Source organism: Callorhinus ursinus, unplaced genomic scaffold, assembly GCF_003265705.2.
Source record: "Callorhinus ursinus isolate GAN/ISIS: 27379988/994484 unplaced genomic scaffold, GSC_fseal_2.0 scaffold68, whole genome shotgun sequence".
NCBI lineage: Eukaryota > Metazoa > Chordata > Mammalia > Carnivora > Otariidae > Callorhinus > Callorhinus ursinus.
The window spans coordinates 831,201-849,438 of record NW_027397130.1 but is presented as its reverse complement, the minus strand read 5'-3'; the positions used below and the strand labels follow the sequence as shown (position 1 = coordinate 849,438).

Below are 18,238 nucleotides of genomic sequence, written 5' to 3'. Positions count from 1 at the left end.
GCCCTTGTCAGCCGGGTCAGCTTTCTAAGCTGCTGGTTCTGAACCCTGCCCTGCTGGAGCCCAGACGGCTGTGTCCACACAGGGCCCCGGTGGCTGGCAGGGAAGGGGGCCGTGCTGCAGGGGTGTGGCCATGCTCGGGAGCCCCCTACAAGGCATGTGCACTTAAGCTGAGACATACGTGTGATTCTAGTTCACTGTGTGTGTGTTTAAAGAAAATGATCTTCCTGTCTTCCATTTATTCACCCCTCAGTTGGCGGATCGTGGCCCTACGCGGTCAGTGCCCAGGGTGGGCATCTGCTCCCGTCCTTGTCCAGCCCTGCTCGGCCTCGCCCCGGGTACCTCACACCCACCTGCCCTCGTGGCCAGTGGTGGCCTGTGTGGCTGGGAGCCTGGTCAGAGGCCGCTGGGGCCGCCTCAGTAGGTGGTGCGTCGCGGGCGCTGGGGACGGCAGCGGGCACCCTGGCGGGCCGTGTGCAGCCGGAGAGATGCCACGTCCCTGCTCCTCTGCAATGAAAAGCAAGTGAAAGCTCACATCTTGTCCCTCCCAGAGATGTCACCCCCGAGGGGGCTCTCCCGCCTCCACCTGCCCCTCAAGCCGTGCAGACGAACCAGGCACCCTCCTGCAGTGCTGGCCCCTAGCCCCGGGGCCCTGGGCACCCCCGACACCCTTCCTGGTCTGGCTGAACCCTCTGCTGCAGGCCTGGGCTGTGGTGGTGCTAGCAGCTGCAGGGGTCGAGGCATAGCCCTTGCAGGGTCCTTCTCTGCTGTATAAGCTTCACCTGGCTTCTGGCCCTCACACTGCACTGTCCCCGACCCTCGCCCCCCTAGCTTCCCTGCTGCCGGCCAGGAGCAACAGAAGTGTGCGTCCTCGCCGGTCTCCAAGCCTGTGCCCAAAGGTCTGGCCCCAGCATGAGGGCCAGTCCTGCTCTGGGGACACTTAGTATCAAGCCATTCTGAGATGGTCAGCATGTCAGAGTTGCTCCAACTACCAACTGAGGCAGGATGTGCAGCTGGCCCGGGGGCTGGGGTCCAAGTATGCACACCCGCACGTGCTCCAGGTTGAGCAAGAGTTCTGCCACCCTCTCTTGGCCTTAGGAACACAGGTCCGTCTGTCCCTTAGCTGGCACCTCGGTGGACATGCTAGGTAGACCCAGGGACCCTGCCCACCACGTTATCAACAACACCTCCGCCCCAGACTGGAGGCTGGGGTTCGAGGCCCAAGGGTGAGCAGGCAGGTCTTATCTGCCTAGGTTTTGGTTCCAGATGTTTCCGGCTGGGCCTAACAGAGGAGAAATGAAACTTGCTGTCCTCAGGAAGCTGTGGCTACTAAGGGCTGAGGCCTCCTCCCTCACAGGAGTCCAGGAGAGCAGTCAGTGCTCGGGGGGCCATGGATGGGGCAGTTCCTCACCCTCCAGACGTCCGTGCCAAAGGAGGCTCACGGCCTGCACCTTTGAAGCCCACCCTCCCGCCGAGTGATGCGGATGCCTGTACCGAGCCCCCTCTGGCGGGCATGCACACATCACCCCAAACCACCCCGGGCTGTTGGCCCTAGCCCGGTCAGACCTGGGGGCACCTGCTACACACATGTGGGCCCCAAATTGGGGGTGCCCGGGGGATCTGCCAGTGATGCTTCGGAAGGCCGCTGCCCAGGATCTGCAGCGGCCCACTAGTGGGGGTCGTGAAGGACTGTCCAGCCCTTCCCAGCATCCAAGTCATGACCTTGAGGACACAGACCCTGGCGGACACTCTCCTGGGACCTTGAACACACCTGTACTGGTGCAGCAGCACGGAGGGCACTGCTTCCAGAGGGCCTGCCAGACGGAGCTAGGAGCAGGACAAAAAGCAGGGTGTAGGGGCTTCCAGAAGGGGATCCAAACAGCCCTCTGGGTGGGGGCGAGGCCTTGGAGGGAGTGGGAGCTGGAGGCGGACTGGAAGGCACATACTCCTGAACGCGGAGCCCACCATCCGGCCCCGGGGCTGGACCCTGCGTCAGGAAGATGGGGGCAGCCAGTGCGTGTCTCCTAGCACCGAGGGACCAAGAGCGGGACAGGTGGGCTCTGGGCAGAAGGCAGTGTGGTGGTCCCCGTCCTGCCTGCAGCCCCCTCCCGGCAGAACAGGGGAGGGCAGCGTGGGGCTCGTGTCACTGGCACTCTGGCTGGGTGCAAGGGTTGGCAGCTGGGGTGAGCAGCAAGGAGACTGAATGCTGCCTTCCCAATGTGGGCAGCGAAGTGAGAAGGGCTGAAGGCCAAGGAAGAGCCCAGCCCTGTTCCAGAGCCTCAGAGCCCACTGGGCTCAGCCAGTGGCAGGAAGGGGAGGGCCTGAGCCCAAGGGCAGGGACTCGGGGCCCACACCCTCCAGGACACCCCCAGGCACCAAGGGCCAGCCCCACGCAGTCTTGTTCAGGGGGGTCTGAGGCTCCTGGGGGCTTCCACAGCTCAAGTAGGAGGGGGAAGCCAAGGCCACAAGTACAACAAAGGGACGGGCCCACCTGGGAGCCACAGAGCTAGGGTGGGGCTGAGGGCGGGCAGGCGACAACGGCGCCCCAGGCTCAGGGCACGTCTGCTGGCCCCTCACGGGGCCTGGGGCTGACAGCCGCCTCACAGGAACCACGCACGCCCCTCCGTGGCAGCCGGAGCGCTGCTCACTCCCCAGAATACTTAAGGCAGGTGTAGTACTTCCTTCCGGGCTGCGCCGAGGCCCACAGAGCTCAGGTGCCTGCCCCGCGAAGGTGCTTAAGCCAGAGGAGAAGGGACTGGCGCTTGTGGATGGCCTACACGGGCGTCAGCTCTGGGACCCCGGGAAGGGGCAGCCTGTCCCTGTGGCCTGCTGCCGACCAGCTTGTACACAGAGCACCGCTGGGCCACGGGGGGACACGAACACCCCTTCTCAGATCAGTTTCCACCTGGCTAACCTACACGCACTGACACCTCTCTGACTACGAAATAAAGAGCAGCGGAGGGCAGGCAGGGAGGAAAGGTAAAAGTCATCACGGGTTTATTATTTACACGGTGGTTAAGCACATAAATGCAGTGATCACACAAACGTGCCGAGTCAGAGACTGGCCACCAATACACAGGTTGATACAGACGTGGCAACTACATTTCCTGCAGTGGGAGGGCAGCAAGTGTGCACGCACGGACGGACACACGGGCGGCCGCACAGCTGAGGGCCCAGGGTCTGGGCCCACCTCTCAAACAAGCATCCAGCAATTGCAGGTCGAAGCCCAGATGCGGAGCGAGGGAAGGCTGCCCCAGCGGTCTCTGGCACTCCGTCGGTGGCTGCGGCTGCTAACACCCCGCCGGCAGGGGCGGGCCCACTTCAGAGGGTCCTGGGTCACAACAAAGCCCCCAACTTGCCCTGACCCGCCCAGGCTTGCACTGTGCTCCCAGAAACACAGCCCCACTTGGCCAAGTCCCTGCACCCCAAAACACAGAGTAGCCCGCTCAGGACTCCCAAAGCAGCCAACAGCCACGCTCTGTGCCGTCAGCACACACCAGTCAGGGTGTCCTGGGACCGGCGCTCCCGTGCTAGGGGCCCAAGGAGGCAGGAAGGGGAGAAACACTGACATGGACGCCTCTAGGCCCCTCACTTGCTGCGAGCGCCCCGGTCTCCAAACAGAGCACTCTGCAGCAGGGTGACAGGAAGAGAGGTGGACGTACCCACGGATACCAATTATTGCACCTTGTTTCCCACAACAGGGGGGCCGGGGGGGGGGGCACTCCCAGCTGCTGGTTGCCACCACCGCCTGGTGCCGCTGCCTGCTACAAAACGAGGGAGCATCCTGGAAAACCACCCGTGGCCCAGTGGCCCCGAGGGTCTTTCTTACAAGACTCAGCCCCGACCCACTTCTTGACCCCTGTGGGGTTCGCTACGTCCCAATGAAGGTCGTGGAAGGAAGCGTGTGACGCCGTACCCTCCTGGACGACCAGTTGAGTCACCAGCTTCTTGGCACTTCAGGGTGGATCCCCTTGGGCCCGAGGCCACTGTGGTTAAGCCTGGCACAGCGCAGACGGCCGCGTCCTCGGTTCTGAGCACACAGACTCACACACACAGCGAGGGGCAATCTACACTGTTCACGTTTACAGTCGGTTTAGAAAATTTCCCAAATCCAAAGACACTGAGGCAACACCACCACCAAAATAACCACATGTGACCCCAAGGAGGGGCCTGATGTCTCTTGGTTCAAAATCCTCTCCAGAGGGACCAGCAACGCCCATGCAAAAAGCCTTGGCTTCTGAGGTCTTCCGTGCTCGGCTTCCTTCTCGCCGTTCCAGGAGACTCTGGTGCGCGGCGCCCGCTAACTGCTCTGAGGACCGCGCTGCGCAGGCAATCTGGCGTAGGTGGGAAGGGACAGTGACAGCCAAAACCAGCGTAATGAGGCCACAGGACACACGGCACACACACATCACTTACATACACATCTACACGGGACAGCACTTCCGGTGAGAAAACCCCTCTCCACAGCGGACCACACAACAAAGGGACCACAAAGCAGAGGACGGGCGCCCGTGCGCGCTGCTCCCCGACTCGCTCTGCCCTACACAGAAACTCCACACCAGCCTTTGTTCCAGGGCTCGTTAAAGTCAACATCGGTTTTAAGACCGCAAAAACAGACAAGAAAGAAACAATAAAAAGACAGATTTCTTTACACAGATTTAAGCCAGTAATTTTTAGCAAAATGATACAAAACTGTCTTAACCAAGTAGAAGATCGGTGGTTACAGTAGGCTTGTCAGGGAGCAGGGCGCACCGCCACTGGAGGGGAACCGAAAGGCTCTGGAGCGGGAGTTTGGTTCTCTCTGCAACTGTCTCTCACACTCTGCTTTTCTTCCCAGCCCGCGACAACCGAGTCCACGTGGGGGGCCCGCGGTGCAGCCCCTGTGACGGCAGCGCTTTGGAGTCTGTCTGGTTTAGTTTTTGTTTCCCCCACTGGCGTCGCTGGGTGGGCGGCCTGGAGAGCTCCCGGTGTTAACATTTCGGTTCTAGACCGGGGGGCGCGTCACTAGTAAAGCCATTGTAACAGAGTAGATCAGCCATGCATTGTCTGCCCTTCACAGCAAAAAGGAGAGTTCTCATCGGTGCACCACAGACTGAAGACCACTGGAAGCCACCCGACTGGGAATCTGTCGGAGCCAAAGCACAGGAGAAGGTCAGCATGAGGCCAGAGGCATGGGGCCGGTCGGTCAGGCTCGGGCACAGAACACCAGTGACGGCGAGGGGACATAGATGCTGCCCAGCCCTACTCTGGACGCCCGCACCCCGGCCACTCTGGACAGCCCCTCAGCGGCCAGGCCACGTGCTCAGCAGAACAAGTGACAGAAAGAGGGGGAAGGAGGAAGAGGCATGCAAGCAAGGAGGCCGGGTGGCCACGGAGCTAGAAGCCCAAGAATGATCGGACCAGACAGAGTCCAAGCTGGAAGAAGTACTCGCTCCCAGCACTCCTTCCTGGAAAGTAACCTGGGGTTTTGAGAGCCAGGACCGGGCGCTGTGTGGGCCCCGGGGCTCCCTGTGGGGGGAGGCGTGGAAAGCAGCTCCCGTCAAGGTGCCCCTGAGAACGCAGTCACGCTGGGCCTGCGGCCGTCTCCCAGCGGTGTGGAGCCCAGCAGCGGCAAGCCCTGAGCGGGAGGGGCCACAGCGTCCCCGACGAGAGGGGACCCGGCTCGGACGCCCAGCCATGCGCCAACGGCAGGGGAGCGGGCGCTCTGGCTGACGGGTTAATACAGACGGCAGCACGGATGGGACGCTGAGCAGAGACCGAGCTCAAAAAGAAAAACAAACGAGGACAGAAATAAATGCGAAAGAAGAGAATGACGAAGCCAGGGCGGCAGAGACCACCAGGAGGCTCCCGCAGCAAGAGTGTGCAAGAGCCCCCAGCAAGCACGGCCCGCTCAGCTGAGCGCCATGCGACACACGCCCCGCAGCAGAGCCCGGGCCAGGCGGCTCGAGTCTCCCGGGACCACTGGAGCCGAGCGCAAGTGCAGAGCCCTGGGCTTCTGCTCCCACCATGGGCCCCGGACCCTCAAGAGTGCCCCGGGGCCAACGGCCAGCCAACAGCGGGCAGGGTCCTGGGGCCGCCCCGTCTGTAGACTCTCTGGTCCGCTCGCCCCCGACTGGGTGACCGAGCAGGGCTGCTCTGGAATCCACGCGAGGAGAAGCACTGGGCGGAGGGGCCACACTCTCCCGGCAGCACCTGGCATGCAAGCCCGGTCCCACCTGCGCAGCCCGGTGGTGGACTCGGGGGTGGTCAGCGCCCGCCCCGCCCGGCGCCTGCTGTCTGACAAGACCCGACATGAGCACACTCACCGGTGCTGCCTTCCAACGGGGAGACGTGCAGCTACTTGCCGTGGTGTTCGAAAGGAATGCTATTCTGAGGTGGGGGAAAAGAGAGCTGTTGGTAAGGGCTCTGCTGGCAACCACCACTGAGGCCTTCCTCATCTCGCTTCAGCCAGGTCCGGCACTGGCCATGCTGCCTCACAGGGGACCCCGGGAACCTAGCGAGTGGCCCCCAAACGAGAGCAGCTGCTGCTCCTCCTCTAGGCTGACAAGGGGCCAGGCAGTGAGCGAACCTGACATCCAGATGGCAGCCCTCCACCGGCCCCTCCCCGAGGCCCTGCTCGCTGCCCAGTGCGGCCTGCGCTCGGGCCAGGGGAGGACAGACCACAAGAAGACCAAGGGGCTGCAGGCCTTGTTTTGGGAGCATGAACGCAAACCAACCAACCAACCAACCAACAGGAGTGACTGGCTCAGAGACTGAGTCACATTCTACTAGGAGCGCTGGACCCAGGAGGCCTTTTCTTCTCAAAGAGAAAAACCCACAGTAGGTTCACTGACCAGATGCTTTTTGGGCTCCGTGCTGCTCTGGCTGAGAAGCCAGACTCACACTCTGGGTCGGTAGTGTGGGGACTGTGGTCTAGCATAAAGCTGCCCTTGAGAAGGAAGTCAGGGCGAGGAGCAGACACCCTCCTGAGAAGTCCGAGTGCACCATGGCCGAGGGGTCAGGACCAAGGGCACAGGTGTCCACGGCCCTCCCCCACACCCAGCTGGAGAGGGTCGTCAGCAGGGCCCTCCCACAGGCTGGCCGGTGGCCGGAGCACCTTCTTGCTGAAGATGAGTGACTTCCTTGGACTTGATACCTCTGCACAAGACACAACATCTCCTCCTCAAAGTGCACAGAGAACTGAGAGAGAAAGGGTATCGACAGAGAAAGCTGGCAGAATGTGGCCACAGCCCCAGCAGGGCGGGGCCAGCCTCGCTTAACAGAGGCCTCACTGGCTCTACCTTCACCCCACTTTCTTTGGGAGAAAGTCCCAACGGAAGCTATAGAATAGCAGAAGCTGGAGCAACTCCCCTCTTTCTGGAACGTCCAAACTACCGGGGCAGAGCCCCTTGCTGAGAGTCTTGGAGAGAGTCTCTTGCTGCCCTGCAGTCTCTTAAGAAAGAGCACTGCTGGGTGGCCAGGAAAACCCAAAGGAGGAAGTCATCTCTGGGACGGGAGTGCACTGGGGACACACCCCCAGGGGCTGTGTCCTCAACGTAAAGGTCCTAGGGAACCCCCTAGAGTGACCGGTGCTTCTTTCAGAGGGGAAACACCCCCAAATTAAATCTCTGGAGGCTCCTCCCTCCTGTCTAGTCCCACACTGCTTCTTCACATGGAAAGCAAAAAGAAGAACAAAGACACAAGACTCTCAGTTGCAAGCTCGCCTCAGCTAAGGAAGAGTTCACAGGAAGGCTCCTGAGGCGTGTAGGCTGAGGCTGGCCGCGCCATGGAGGAGAAGCTGGGCTCAGACCCAGCGCTCCGTCGCAGGCTCTCTGACCCTTTCATTTCCCTCAGTGGTCCCAAACGCTCCAGATCCTTTCTTTTCCCTCAAAGAGAATTAAGTTTGCCCCTTCCCTTCACCTCTGCTGGTGGAGGCCCAACATTTGGATCCTGAGTCCAGACAGAGCCTGTGACATCCACAGACCCCAGCTGTCCTTGACTGAGGTGTTCAGGGCCCCAGAGCAGGCTGTATGCCTGGGTTCTCAGTCAAGCGTGGGCAGACACTGCCCAGGACCTGTTCCCAGCGGCTGATTCATGGATTCCAGAGCCTGTGGGAAGAAGCCCGTAGCCCTTTCTGTGTCCTGCGGGGTAGGAGAAGGGGTGTGGGGCTGGGAGCCATAAGGGGCCCAATCTCATGACCCTGGCCAGACTCCTTGAGCCCCACAATTCAAACTACCTGCACCCTTAGTCTCTTTGGGAGAAAGTTATCATACAAAACCAAGCCATTTCTGGCAGAACTAGCAGTAAACCAGAAATGTTTATATTTATAGCGAAACGAAACCATTCATTCACTTGATTAAAATAAAAAGTCAGGAGCACCCTCTCTGTCTGGGCACACTTTCTCCTCTGCTGGAAGACCAAGCTGATGCCACAGAATTGAGGTTCTGGGTGGTTCACATAGACCCTGTGCTTTCCTAACCAACATGCTCGACCCACCAATCACCAACAAGCTACGCCCAGCACCAAGCACGTGTCAACAGCAGGGCCCAGCGCTAACTCATCCACGAGAGGTGCCACAGTGAGCCAGAGCGGTGCTGCCTGAGTGCACAGCCCAGGACGCAGGCTTCCAGTGCGCTCCTAAAACCAGTGCCTGCCCACCCAACAGATACTGTGGGGCACAGACACCCCAGAGGACCCTTGCGGAAGCAGGAGAAATGCCCTCTGACCCACCGCCATTTGAAGAGGGGTCTGAAAGCTACACGAGGAAGAAAGTCCATGGTGTAAAGAGCTCATCTGTGAAGAACACATGAGCGAATGCAGAACCATGGCACCAAAGCCAGAGAGGGAAGAGAAGGGATTGAGTGGAGGAGACCCGCACGACCCAGCCATTTCCCTGAGGACAGCTGCCTCGTCCGAAAGAAGAGAAGTGGGCAGGGACTGCAGAAGACGGGAACCCTCACTCGCAGTGCGTCGTGGGGCGCCAGGCTCCAACGGGCTTGTCCACGCCACCTTACGGGGCCTCCAGCCACCGCCCCACAGGCTGTGGGCCCACGACAAACACGGTGTGAGCAGCGTGGTATTTCCAGTCTGCACAGGAAGACGGAGGAAGACGGCCCAGCCTCCAGGGCTGGCTCGGAGAGGATGCCGGGGCCGCGAGGACGGCAGCAGAAGAGAAAAAGCCCTGTCACCTGCACCAGTGCGGCTGGGGAGCCAAGCCCTTTGTCCGCACAGCCCGCCTCAGGCTCCCAACCAAGGGGCTGAATGTCCCTCTCCAGTTAAAACTCAGAAATGGGGGAGAAAGAAAGGAGGGAAGGAAGGAAGCCCTTCATCACCCAAACCCCACTCTGCTTGGCGCCCTACGAGCAGCCCGAACATGGAGGGGCCCGCGGCCTGCAGTGGCCGGACCTCGGCGAGCCCAGAGCGCGTACCCGCGCAGTGCACGCACCTGTGAGGTGGACATGCGGGAGGTGTCTTGCCGGCCTGTGAGATCGGAGGACGAGATGTTGACAGGGGCGCCGCGGTGCAGCCGCATACTCACTTTCCGCTCTCTTTCCACACCGGACACGGGCCGAGGAGAGGTGTTAGCTGGAGGGGGAGACAGGGGTGACGGTGAGGGCTCGGGACAGACCCCGCACCCAGCGTGAGGGGGCCTCTCCTCAGCTGTCTTGGCACCCAGTACCAGAGGAGCGGGTGCCGCTACACACCATCAGATTTCCAGGGCAGCAACAGGCGGCTGACCCCCGGCTGGCTCGCACCCTGATTTCGAGGTCAGCAGTGGTGGGCAGGGCCCACGGAGCACACAGGAACGCCAGTGTGCTAGCTCCAGGCGGACTTTCCCAGGAGCGAAGCACCAGGAATCCAGCAGGAGGGCAGCCCGAGGCCCCCGTGCTTACGATGCCGCTCGTGGAGGGATGGAAGGGTGGGTACTGAGAGGCTCCTAGGGAGCAATCCGTGTCACGAGAAAAAAGAACAACAGAGAAAGAGAAACAGATGTCCCCTGCCCAGCCAATCCTCAGAAACTAGAGTTTACTAGGACCGGAAGCACACAGCCTCTCCCACGAGGCATGCCCGCCTGAAGCCCGCGTGGGGCCCTGCAGCTCCAACAGCCAGAGCAGCCAACACACAAACCAGAAACCCGCAGTGCCTGCTGGGGAGACGTGGTGCTAGCCCACTCACCAGTGTGTGAGGTAGGGGTGAGGGGGGTGGGAGGAGCCACTTCCTGGGTGCCCCGCAGGCGGCCAGAGGCCGTGGAGGGGAGGCCACGGGCGGCTGGGTTTCGGGAGTGCCTCAGCCGCTCCTCTCGGTCCCGGCGCTCCCGCTCAGAGTCATCAGCGGCCCGGCTGGCTCCCTACAAAGGAAACAGGGTAAGACCAGACTGAATGGGGTTTGGTGGAAAACAACCCAAGGGCCCCGGCCGTCCCCTGCTGCCAGAGAAGCCATCCAAGCAATGTAGCAGGCTGGGAGGTGGCATCTCTCCCTCTAGGACAGCAGCCTGCCCCGTGACCCTTGTGAGTGAGTGGACAAGATCTTCCCAACACTCCTGAACCTCAAATACTGATGGCAACTGGGTGGCCTCTTCCCCGAGCATCCACACAGAAATAGGAAATCATATGAGATCAGGTTAGCGGCAGGCCCAAGGTGTTAGCATCCGGGGGATCCGAGAGGCACACAGAAGCGGTGTCATCTGGTCAGCGGGGGGCCCAACCAGAGCCCAGACAGCCTAGGCGGATATTGGGCCAGGGCCCACGTGACAAGAACGCAGACAGCCAGGTCTGCCGTGGAAGGTCCCACGTGGTGGACACCAAAGCTAGTTCTACTTTGAGCAAATGACGACCCAGACGAGTGGGGGCACGATACCCACCATGTCCTAACAAACAGTGCTGTAACGCAACAGTCGGCAAACTGTAGCCCACAACCCAAATCCAGCCACCATCAGTTTCTGCAAATGAAGGGTGACTGCTGCAGCCGCACCCACTTGCACCCCACTCCGCCCGTGGCGGCTTCCCAGCAGCAGCGCAGAGCCGAGTGCTGGTCCCACCACATGCATGCTGCAAAGCTGAGAGGATTCACTGTCCCGCCCTGCCCAGAGAAGGGGGGCCAGCCCCGCTGCGGGGGCAACGACGCCAGAAGGTTGCCCAGACTCTGGGCGATCAGTGGTTGCACGTCCTGAGCCAGCCCACTGTGGGGCACCTGGCTCTCCCCGGCAGGGCACAGACCTGCACAGACACCCCGGCAAGGCCACAGGACAAGCCTTTCTGTCTTACGCCCTCTGAAGAGGAGGTCCTGCTCCTCCGTCAGATCTTGTCACCCTGGAAAGGTTCCAATTTGTTTTAAGCTAACTGAATAGAACAAATATATAATGAAAAACAAAGTAGAAGTTCCAAAAAACCCTGAAAGTCTCTGGCAATAGTGTCTGAAAATTAATTAATTAGACTCCTATAAGAGACTCAGGGATGGGCGGCCAGATTTAGAGAAGAAAACATCAAAGCTCAAGTTCTGCACATACCCATGCGCCCATTTAATAAGCCTGGCACCAAAGTCAACCACAGCCTAGCACCTCTCCAGGTACCCACCTTGCTTGCTCACCCGCATGGCTGGGTCAGAGGGAGGAGGGGCAGGAGGTTACCCCACGTGGCCAGAGCCCTTGGCCTTGGCCATACCCTCCTGCGTAACACACACTCTGGAGCCACACCTCAACACCACGGGCAGTCAAAACCACGGCGCTCCTAGCCATGTCGACAGCAATCATAGAAGTACCTTCCAATTCAAGACTTATCACTCAAGTAAGAGCCCTGGTTCCAGGCAGACCTGCATTTGGGAGACCCACTCCGCTGGCTCCAGGAGACCCAGCACTGACATGGTGCCGCCTCTGCTCTCCCTTGATAGGGATCTTGCTTCTCAGAAATCTCCCGCCCTGGGGTGGACCCCACCTAGGCCACAGCCCTCGCAGGTACACGTGGCTCCCCCAAAGCGGTGAGTATGCCTTCTAAAACCTGCACTTCGTCTGGCAGAGGCCTTTGGCTGACTTCTATGCTGAGAAGTAAACATGCTGGCGGCACACTTACGAATTTGAGCATGTTCCAGTCGAACACGTAGTCATAGGAGAAGCCCTGGCGGTGGAAGAGATTCCTGAAGAGCTGCCTCAGGTAGGAGTAGTCAGGCTTGTCGTCAAAACGCAAGGAGCGGCAGAAATTCAGGTACGTGGCAAACTCAGCTGTAAGACAAGAGACTCAGCGCTAACTGGCAATACCTGACCGGGTATCCGTCGACATGATTGCCACCATCCGCTGCCACACACTTAGGACGTGAGACATGGCGTCTGAAACACTGGTCACATTGGGAGGAACCAACGTTTTAGAAAAGCCGGCGCCACACAGCACAGCTTGGTTTCACCTGTGGCACTTATCCACAGGAACAAGGACAACTCCCTGGGTCATGGTCCCTGGAAGGTAAAGGAGCAGCAGGGACAGAAGGCTGCCACCAGCTCAAGGACACTCTTCATCATCTGGGAGCCAGTCTCCCAGTGCCCCCCCCACCGCCGCCCTGAGACCGCGGGCCGGCCAACACCTGCCCTCGAGGACACGCACAGGGGTAGCTTTTACACAGCACTTCGATGGGGGTGGACATCTTCTTCTCGCTAATCCGCTCATACTTCTGCCTCTTGGTGGCTGCCTTCAGCCCCTGCCAGGGCAGAGAGCCCAGATTGAAGTACATGAGCACATAGCCCAGTGACTCCAGGTCATCTCTTCGAGATTGTTCTGGAAAAGACGGGAAATGGGTCAAGGACAGCACGTGTGCACCTGCTGCCACAAAGCCAAGACCCTAGGCGCACTCTGACTGTGGAAACGAACTTTTAAAACCACAGAAAAAATATTCTTGGATTCTTTGTTTCACCAGAAGTTGCCCCTGATGTGTCCTTAGGAAACTGTGACACCCCTGGATGAGTGACACCAATGATACAGGGACTGTCAGAAAGCCCAACTGTTTACCTGCCCCCACCACACCTCACAAAGGATTTTCCAGAATCTGGACAGCCAGCCTCCATGCCAAACATGCTGACCGCTCCCAGGGTCCCCCAAGAGGCTGGCCATAGATGGCATAGATGGCTATGCCCAAGGCAGTCTAGTGACCGGAGGCACAGGAGACCCCACCACCCATGGGCTCACCGATTCCAAGATGCGTGTTGATGGAGGCGTACCGCGCCGTCCCGGTGAGGTTCTTGTTCTCACGGTAGGGGATGTGCTGGTGGGTCCTGGCATCCCGGTACTTCTTGGCCAGCCCAAAGTCGATGATGTAGACCAGGTTGCCCTTCTTCCCCAGCCCCATGAGAAAGTTATCTGGCTTCACATCTCGGTGGATGAAGTTCTTTGAATGAATGTATTCGATGCGACTAATCTGTAGGTAGGAAGTAATGACCAGAGATTAAAATCCCAGCAGCAGCCTTGGGAAAGGCACCTGCCTGGCAGAGTGAGGGCTGTGCCCTCACCTGCATGTCCTGCGGCCCTTGGCCAGAGCAGAGTAACTCCACAACCAGGGAAGGATGCTGAACGAACCATGTTTCACACCCCCAGCCGGCCAGGGCAGTTCTCCTTGTTGGCTCTCGGGGGTGGGGAGGAGAGGTCGGCTGACAGCAGCCTGGGAGGACCTGCCCTCCCTGATGAGAGTCTGCACCAGCAGTCCTTCCTGCAGGGGCCCACCAGGAAAAACACATGTCTCCAAACCCAGCCCACGGTCATGCTCCTGCCGCAGAGGTGAATGCACTCCCACTCTCTCCCTGGGCACTAACAGGCACAGAAGGAGAACAGCACCTGAATGTCCCGTCAGACTGCTGACTCAACCAAGCACGTGCCAAGGGCCCAGGCTTCCCTGTCACCTCAGAAACATGATTCTTACCATCTGGTCAGCAAGCAGCAGGACAGTTTTGAGGCTGAATTTCCTTGAGCAGAAGTTGAACAGGTCCTCCAGGCTAGGCCCCAACAGCTCCATCACCATGACGTTGTAGTCCCCCTCCGCCCCGCACCACCGGATGGTGGGGATGCCCACTGCCAAGAGAAACCCGACACACCTGTGCTCGCACGCGGGGACACACCACACAAGACACACACTGCGTGACAAGGACCAGGCAAGAAGTGCTGGAAGTGACACCGGGAGAGAATGGGAGGCCAGTGTCCTGGGCAGGGGAGTGAGCAGATGCAAGAAAGATTCCTGTTGACATGCTGTGCGCATCACAAATCAGGAACCAGTCTGGCTCGCTGTTGTTAACCAAAGTCCACACACTGTTCAGGTTTCCTTGGTTTTCCTGTCACACCCTCTCTCTGCCCTGGTCGTCATGTCTCCCCAAGGCGCCTGCCTCTGGGCTGAGCCACCTCTCACATCCCTGGTTCGGGGGGCTCAGCAGTTCTGGGGGGAGGTTCTGGGGCAGTCCCTCCATCGGGATGTGTGTGATGTTGGGTGATGGGTTTGGGGAGGAAGACCACAGAGCTGAAGGGCCTTCTCATCACGTCATGTCAGGGGTCCCTGCTCTCAATGTGACTCGTCACTGAGGACGGGACCTTGACCCCTGTATGGGGTGTGTTCATTCTCCCCAGTGTGTGTACTGTTCTCTTTGGGAGGATGTCACTATGTGGAGCCCACACTCCGGGGGTCGGGGAGGGGGGGTCATGCTGTCATGCTCTACTTCTTGAGGGCAGAGCATCCACACACAGTACTCAGATTGGTCTCTTCCCATTTATTTTTTTTTAAAGATTTTATTTATTTGTCAGAAAAAGAAAGTGTGTGCACACAAGCAGGGGGAGCGGGAGAGGGAGAAGCAGGCTCCCTGTTGAGGAGGGAGCCCTATGCGGGGCTCAGTCCCAGGACCCTGGGATCATGACCTGAGCCAAAGGCAGATGCTTAACCGACTGAGCCAGCCAGGTGTCCCCCCATTTACTCATTTAATCACTGTTTTGCAGCACTGTGGGCACCTTTTTTTTTTTTTTTTGAAGATTTATCTGTGAGAGAAAGAGCAAGCATGAGCAGGGGGGAGAAGCAGACTCCCCGCTGAGCATGGAGCCCGTTGTGGGGCTCAAGCCCAGGACCCTGAGATCATGACCTGAGCCAAAGGCAGATGCTTCACCGACTGAGCCACCCAGACACCTGAATTTTATTATACTTGTATTAAATAGTTTTTTTAAGAAGTATGCATGCTGTATAGTATTCCCTTTGGAGAACAGATCACAATTCATCTAGTCTTTCATTTGGAATGTCTGGGTTTGCTTCTATTACAAACGGTGCTAAGTATACCCTTATTGGGGGCGCCTGGGTGGCTCAGTCATTAAGCGTCTGCCTTCGGCTCAGGTCATGATCCCAGCGTCCTGGGATCGAGCCCCCGCATCGGGCTCCCCGCTCTGCGGGAAGCCTGCTTCTCCCTCTCCCGCTCACCCTGCTTGTGTTCCCTCTCTCGTTATGTCTCTCTGTGTCAAATAAATAAAATCTTAAAAAAAAAATAAATAAGTATACCCTTATTTATGTCCACAGATGAAAATTCTTATCCACAAAATTCTTGTTCACATCTAGTTTCCCCAGGCACATGCCTACAAACACAGAGCACAAGTTATCTGACTCTATGAGACAATGTCGCCTTGTTTCCCGAGACGGACAGCCCACTCCACACGCCCAGCAGCAACGAGCTGGTTACCACCAGATTGCTGACTTTTCATCAACCGAGTGGGTGTGAAAGAGCGTCCCACTGAACTCTCAATTTGGATCTTTCGTCCATATATTTATTGGCCACATGCTGTTCCTCTTTGAAATGTCTACCCTTGTCTTGTGCCAATTTTTCTATCAGGAAGTCTTTTGCCTATTTATAGCTATTCTTTAAAAATCCTGGGTACTAAACCATTGTTGATTGTATGTGAGGTATATTTTTTTTTTCTGGAGCCTTTTGATGAGAAATTTTAACAAAGACGAACATCTCAATCTTTTCCACTATGAGTAATGTTTTTGGTATAGAAACCCTGAGTCAGAAACAGATACTATTATTATCTTTCAAGAGTTTAGAAGTTACTCTTTATCAACCAAGATGGAGTAATGGGAGCCCAATTTACCCTCACATCTGCAAAAACCAGAAGACTTAACAAAACACAGAACACGTGGAAAATGGTTTCTAAGACACTGAACAGGAGGCAATGAAAAACACTCAGACCTGAAAGACAGGACACAGCTATGTGTGCCTCAGGCTGTCCCCTTCCTCGACTTGTCAGCAAACATGCAAAAACTAAACAGATAAAAGTAACGTTACTTCATCCTAAGTGGAGGAAGAACCTGAGCAACAGAGTAAAACACCAAGCATGCAAACAAGTAAAATTCATAATGTCCAGCATTCAAAGATTACCAGGTATGCAAAGCAGCAGAAAACATCCATATTGAGAACGGTCAATCAACTGAAACTGGTTCAGATGTTAGAATGAGCAGAGAAGGGTAATAAGAGTTATTACAGGGGTGAGTGGGTAGCTCAGCTGGTTAAGTGTCTGACTCTTGATTTTGGATCAGGTCATGATCTCAGGGTCATGGGATTGAGCCCTGTGTCTGGCTCTGTGCTCAGTAGGAAGCGTGCCTGAGATTCTCTCCCTCTCCCTCTGCTCCTCTCCCCTCCATGTGTGCTCTCTCTCTAAAAATAAACATGGGACGCCTGGGTGGCTCAGTTGGTTAAGCATCTGCCTTTGGCTTGGGTCATGATCCCGGGGTCCTGGGATCAAGTCCCACGTCAGGGAGCCTGCTTCTCCCTCTGCCATTCCCCCTGCTTGTGTGCTAAAGTATTAAAAATAAATATAAACAAACAAACAAACGGGTGCTTGGGTGGCTCAGTTGGTTAAGCATCTGCCTTCGACTCAGGTCATGATCCTGCCCAGCAGGAGGCCTGCTTCTCCTCCCTCTGCCTGCCCCTCTGCCTACTTGTGCTCTCTGTCCAATAAATAAAATCCTAAAAAAATGAAATAAAAATAAATAAATCTAAATAAAAGTTATTATAAATTCTAATTATCTTCCGTCTCAAAAAAGCTACATAAGGGCACACCATGGGAAATTTATAAAAGACTCAAACCCAACTTCTAGGGAACTACAGTGCCTGAGATTAGATGGTGCAGAAGAAAAAACGTGTGACTTGAAGGCACAGCGACAGAAACTGCTGGAAAAGCAAGAGCCAGCTTCAAGTCGTCCGAAACCTATTTCACCGAAGCCCCCAGGAGAGACGGAGGAAGGGGACAGAGATGCTGCTGGAAGCAGATGACAACAAGCCCACAGATGGAAGCTCAGCGGCCCACACGCAGGAGCCTTAAAGAACATCACATAGATGTCCACACCTGCTGATCAAATCACTCACGGTGCGTGATAAAGACAGCATCTTGAAGCAGCCAGGGGGAAAGTCCACATTACATAAAGAGCACAAAGGCCGGGATCACCGCAGCCTTGTCAGAAACGGGCACGTAAGAGCACAGTGGGGCAGCACCTTCCAAGTCCCAAGAACGTCAACCTCCGAACACCAAGACAAACGAGGGATTTCCAGATACAAAAAAGCTGGAAGAATCCATCAGCAGCAGATCTGCACTGCTACGTATGGGAAAGGCCACCCTTCGGGCAAAAGGCCACGTGATGGGACATGGGCCCACACAAAGGGATAGAAAACACTAGAAATAACAACCTAAGTTTACACATAAGATTTTTAAAAATTACTTCAATCCCCTTAAGAGACAGGACTGTTTAAGCAAAATAAGAATGCAACGTGGGTTTGTAATATGCAAATGTCCGTGCTGCAGGGAGGTATCCCAACGGCAGGCAGCGGGCAAATCAAGTGCCCTGTCACGGGTCCGTCTGCTCTACACCAAGTGCAGAGTGTGGCAAGGATACTTGTGTTCCCTCTCTCGCTGTGTCTCTGTCGAGTTAAAAAAAAAAAAAAAAAAAAAAAACCAGCAGCAAGATGGGCAACCAAAACCTGGCCTGTCAGGAAACACATCAAGTGTAAATCCTCTCAACACCCCAAATAAGGCACACTTTCTCAGACTAGATAGAAACAAGTGCCCTTTACACACAAACAGCTTGTCAGAAGGATGGCACAGGACACCAACTTTAGACAGAAGGGTGCACAAGAGCTGGGTCCGCGTGGGACACAGTAGGCTGTGGAGAGCGTTTCCAGGGATGTACCTGTTTTTTCATAAGGATAAAGGCACCAACTCGTCAGGAGAATGTAACAACTCCACACGTTCATGCAGCTAACAGTACAGCTTCC

At 57.1% G+C, this 18,238-nt stretch overlaps 1 protein-coding gene across 4 annotated transcripts in view; it reads right to left on the bottom strand.

Annotated features, from left to right (window-relative positions):
- Positions 1-362: 362 nt before the first annotated feature.
- The window catches only part of CSNK1D (casein kinase 1 delta), a 32,663-nt gene continuing 14,787 nt past the window's right edge, over positions 363-18,238 (bottom strand). Inside the window, exons 3-10 of one of the 4 annotated variants that reach the window (XM_025859723.2) lie at positions 13,870-14,018; positions 13,143-13,371; positions 12,564-12,734; positions 12,042-12,190; positions 10,153-10,324; positions 9,422-9,561; positions 6,303-6,366; positions 2,972-5,122 (exon numbers count right to left, since the gene is read on the bottom strand). In XM_025859723.2, coding sequence (XP_025715508.1) covers positions 6,334-6,366; positions 9,422-9,561; positions 10,153-10,324; positions 12,042-12,190; positions 12,564-12,734; positions 13,143-13,371; positions 13,870-14,018 — 1,043 coding nt within the window. In that variant the 3' untranslated portion in view covers positions 2,972-5,122; positions 6,303-6,333. Of the gene's footprint in view, positions 505-2,971; positions 5,123-6,302; positions 6,367-9,421; positions 9,562-10,152; positions 10,325-12,041; positions 12,191-12,563; positions 12,735-13,142; positions 13,372-13,869; positions 14,019-18,238 lie in introns of those variants that run through there. The other 3 variants (XM_073885952.1, XM_073885951.1, XM_025859722.2) reach the window with 3 other exon arrangements.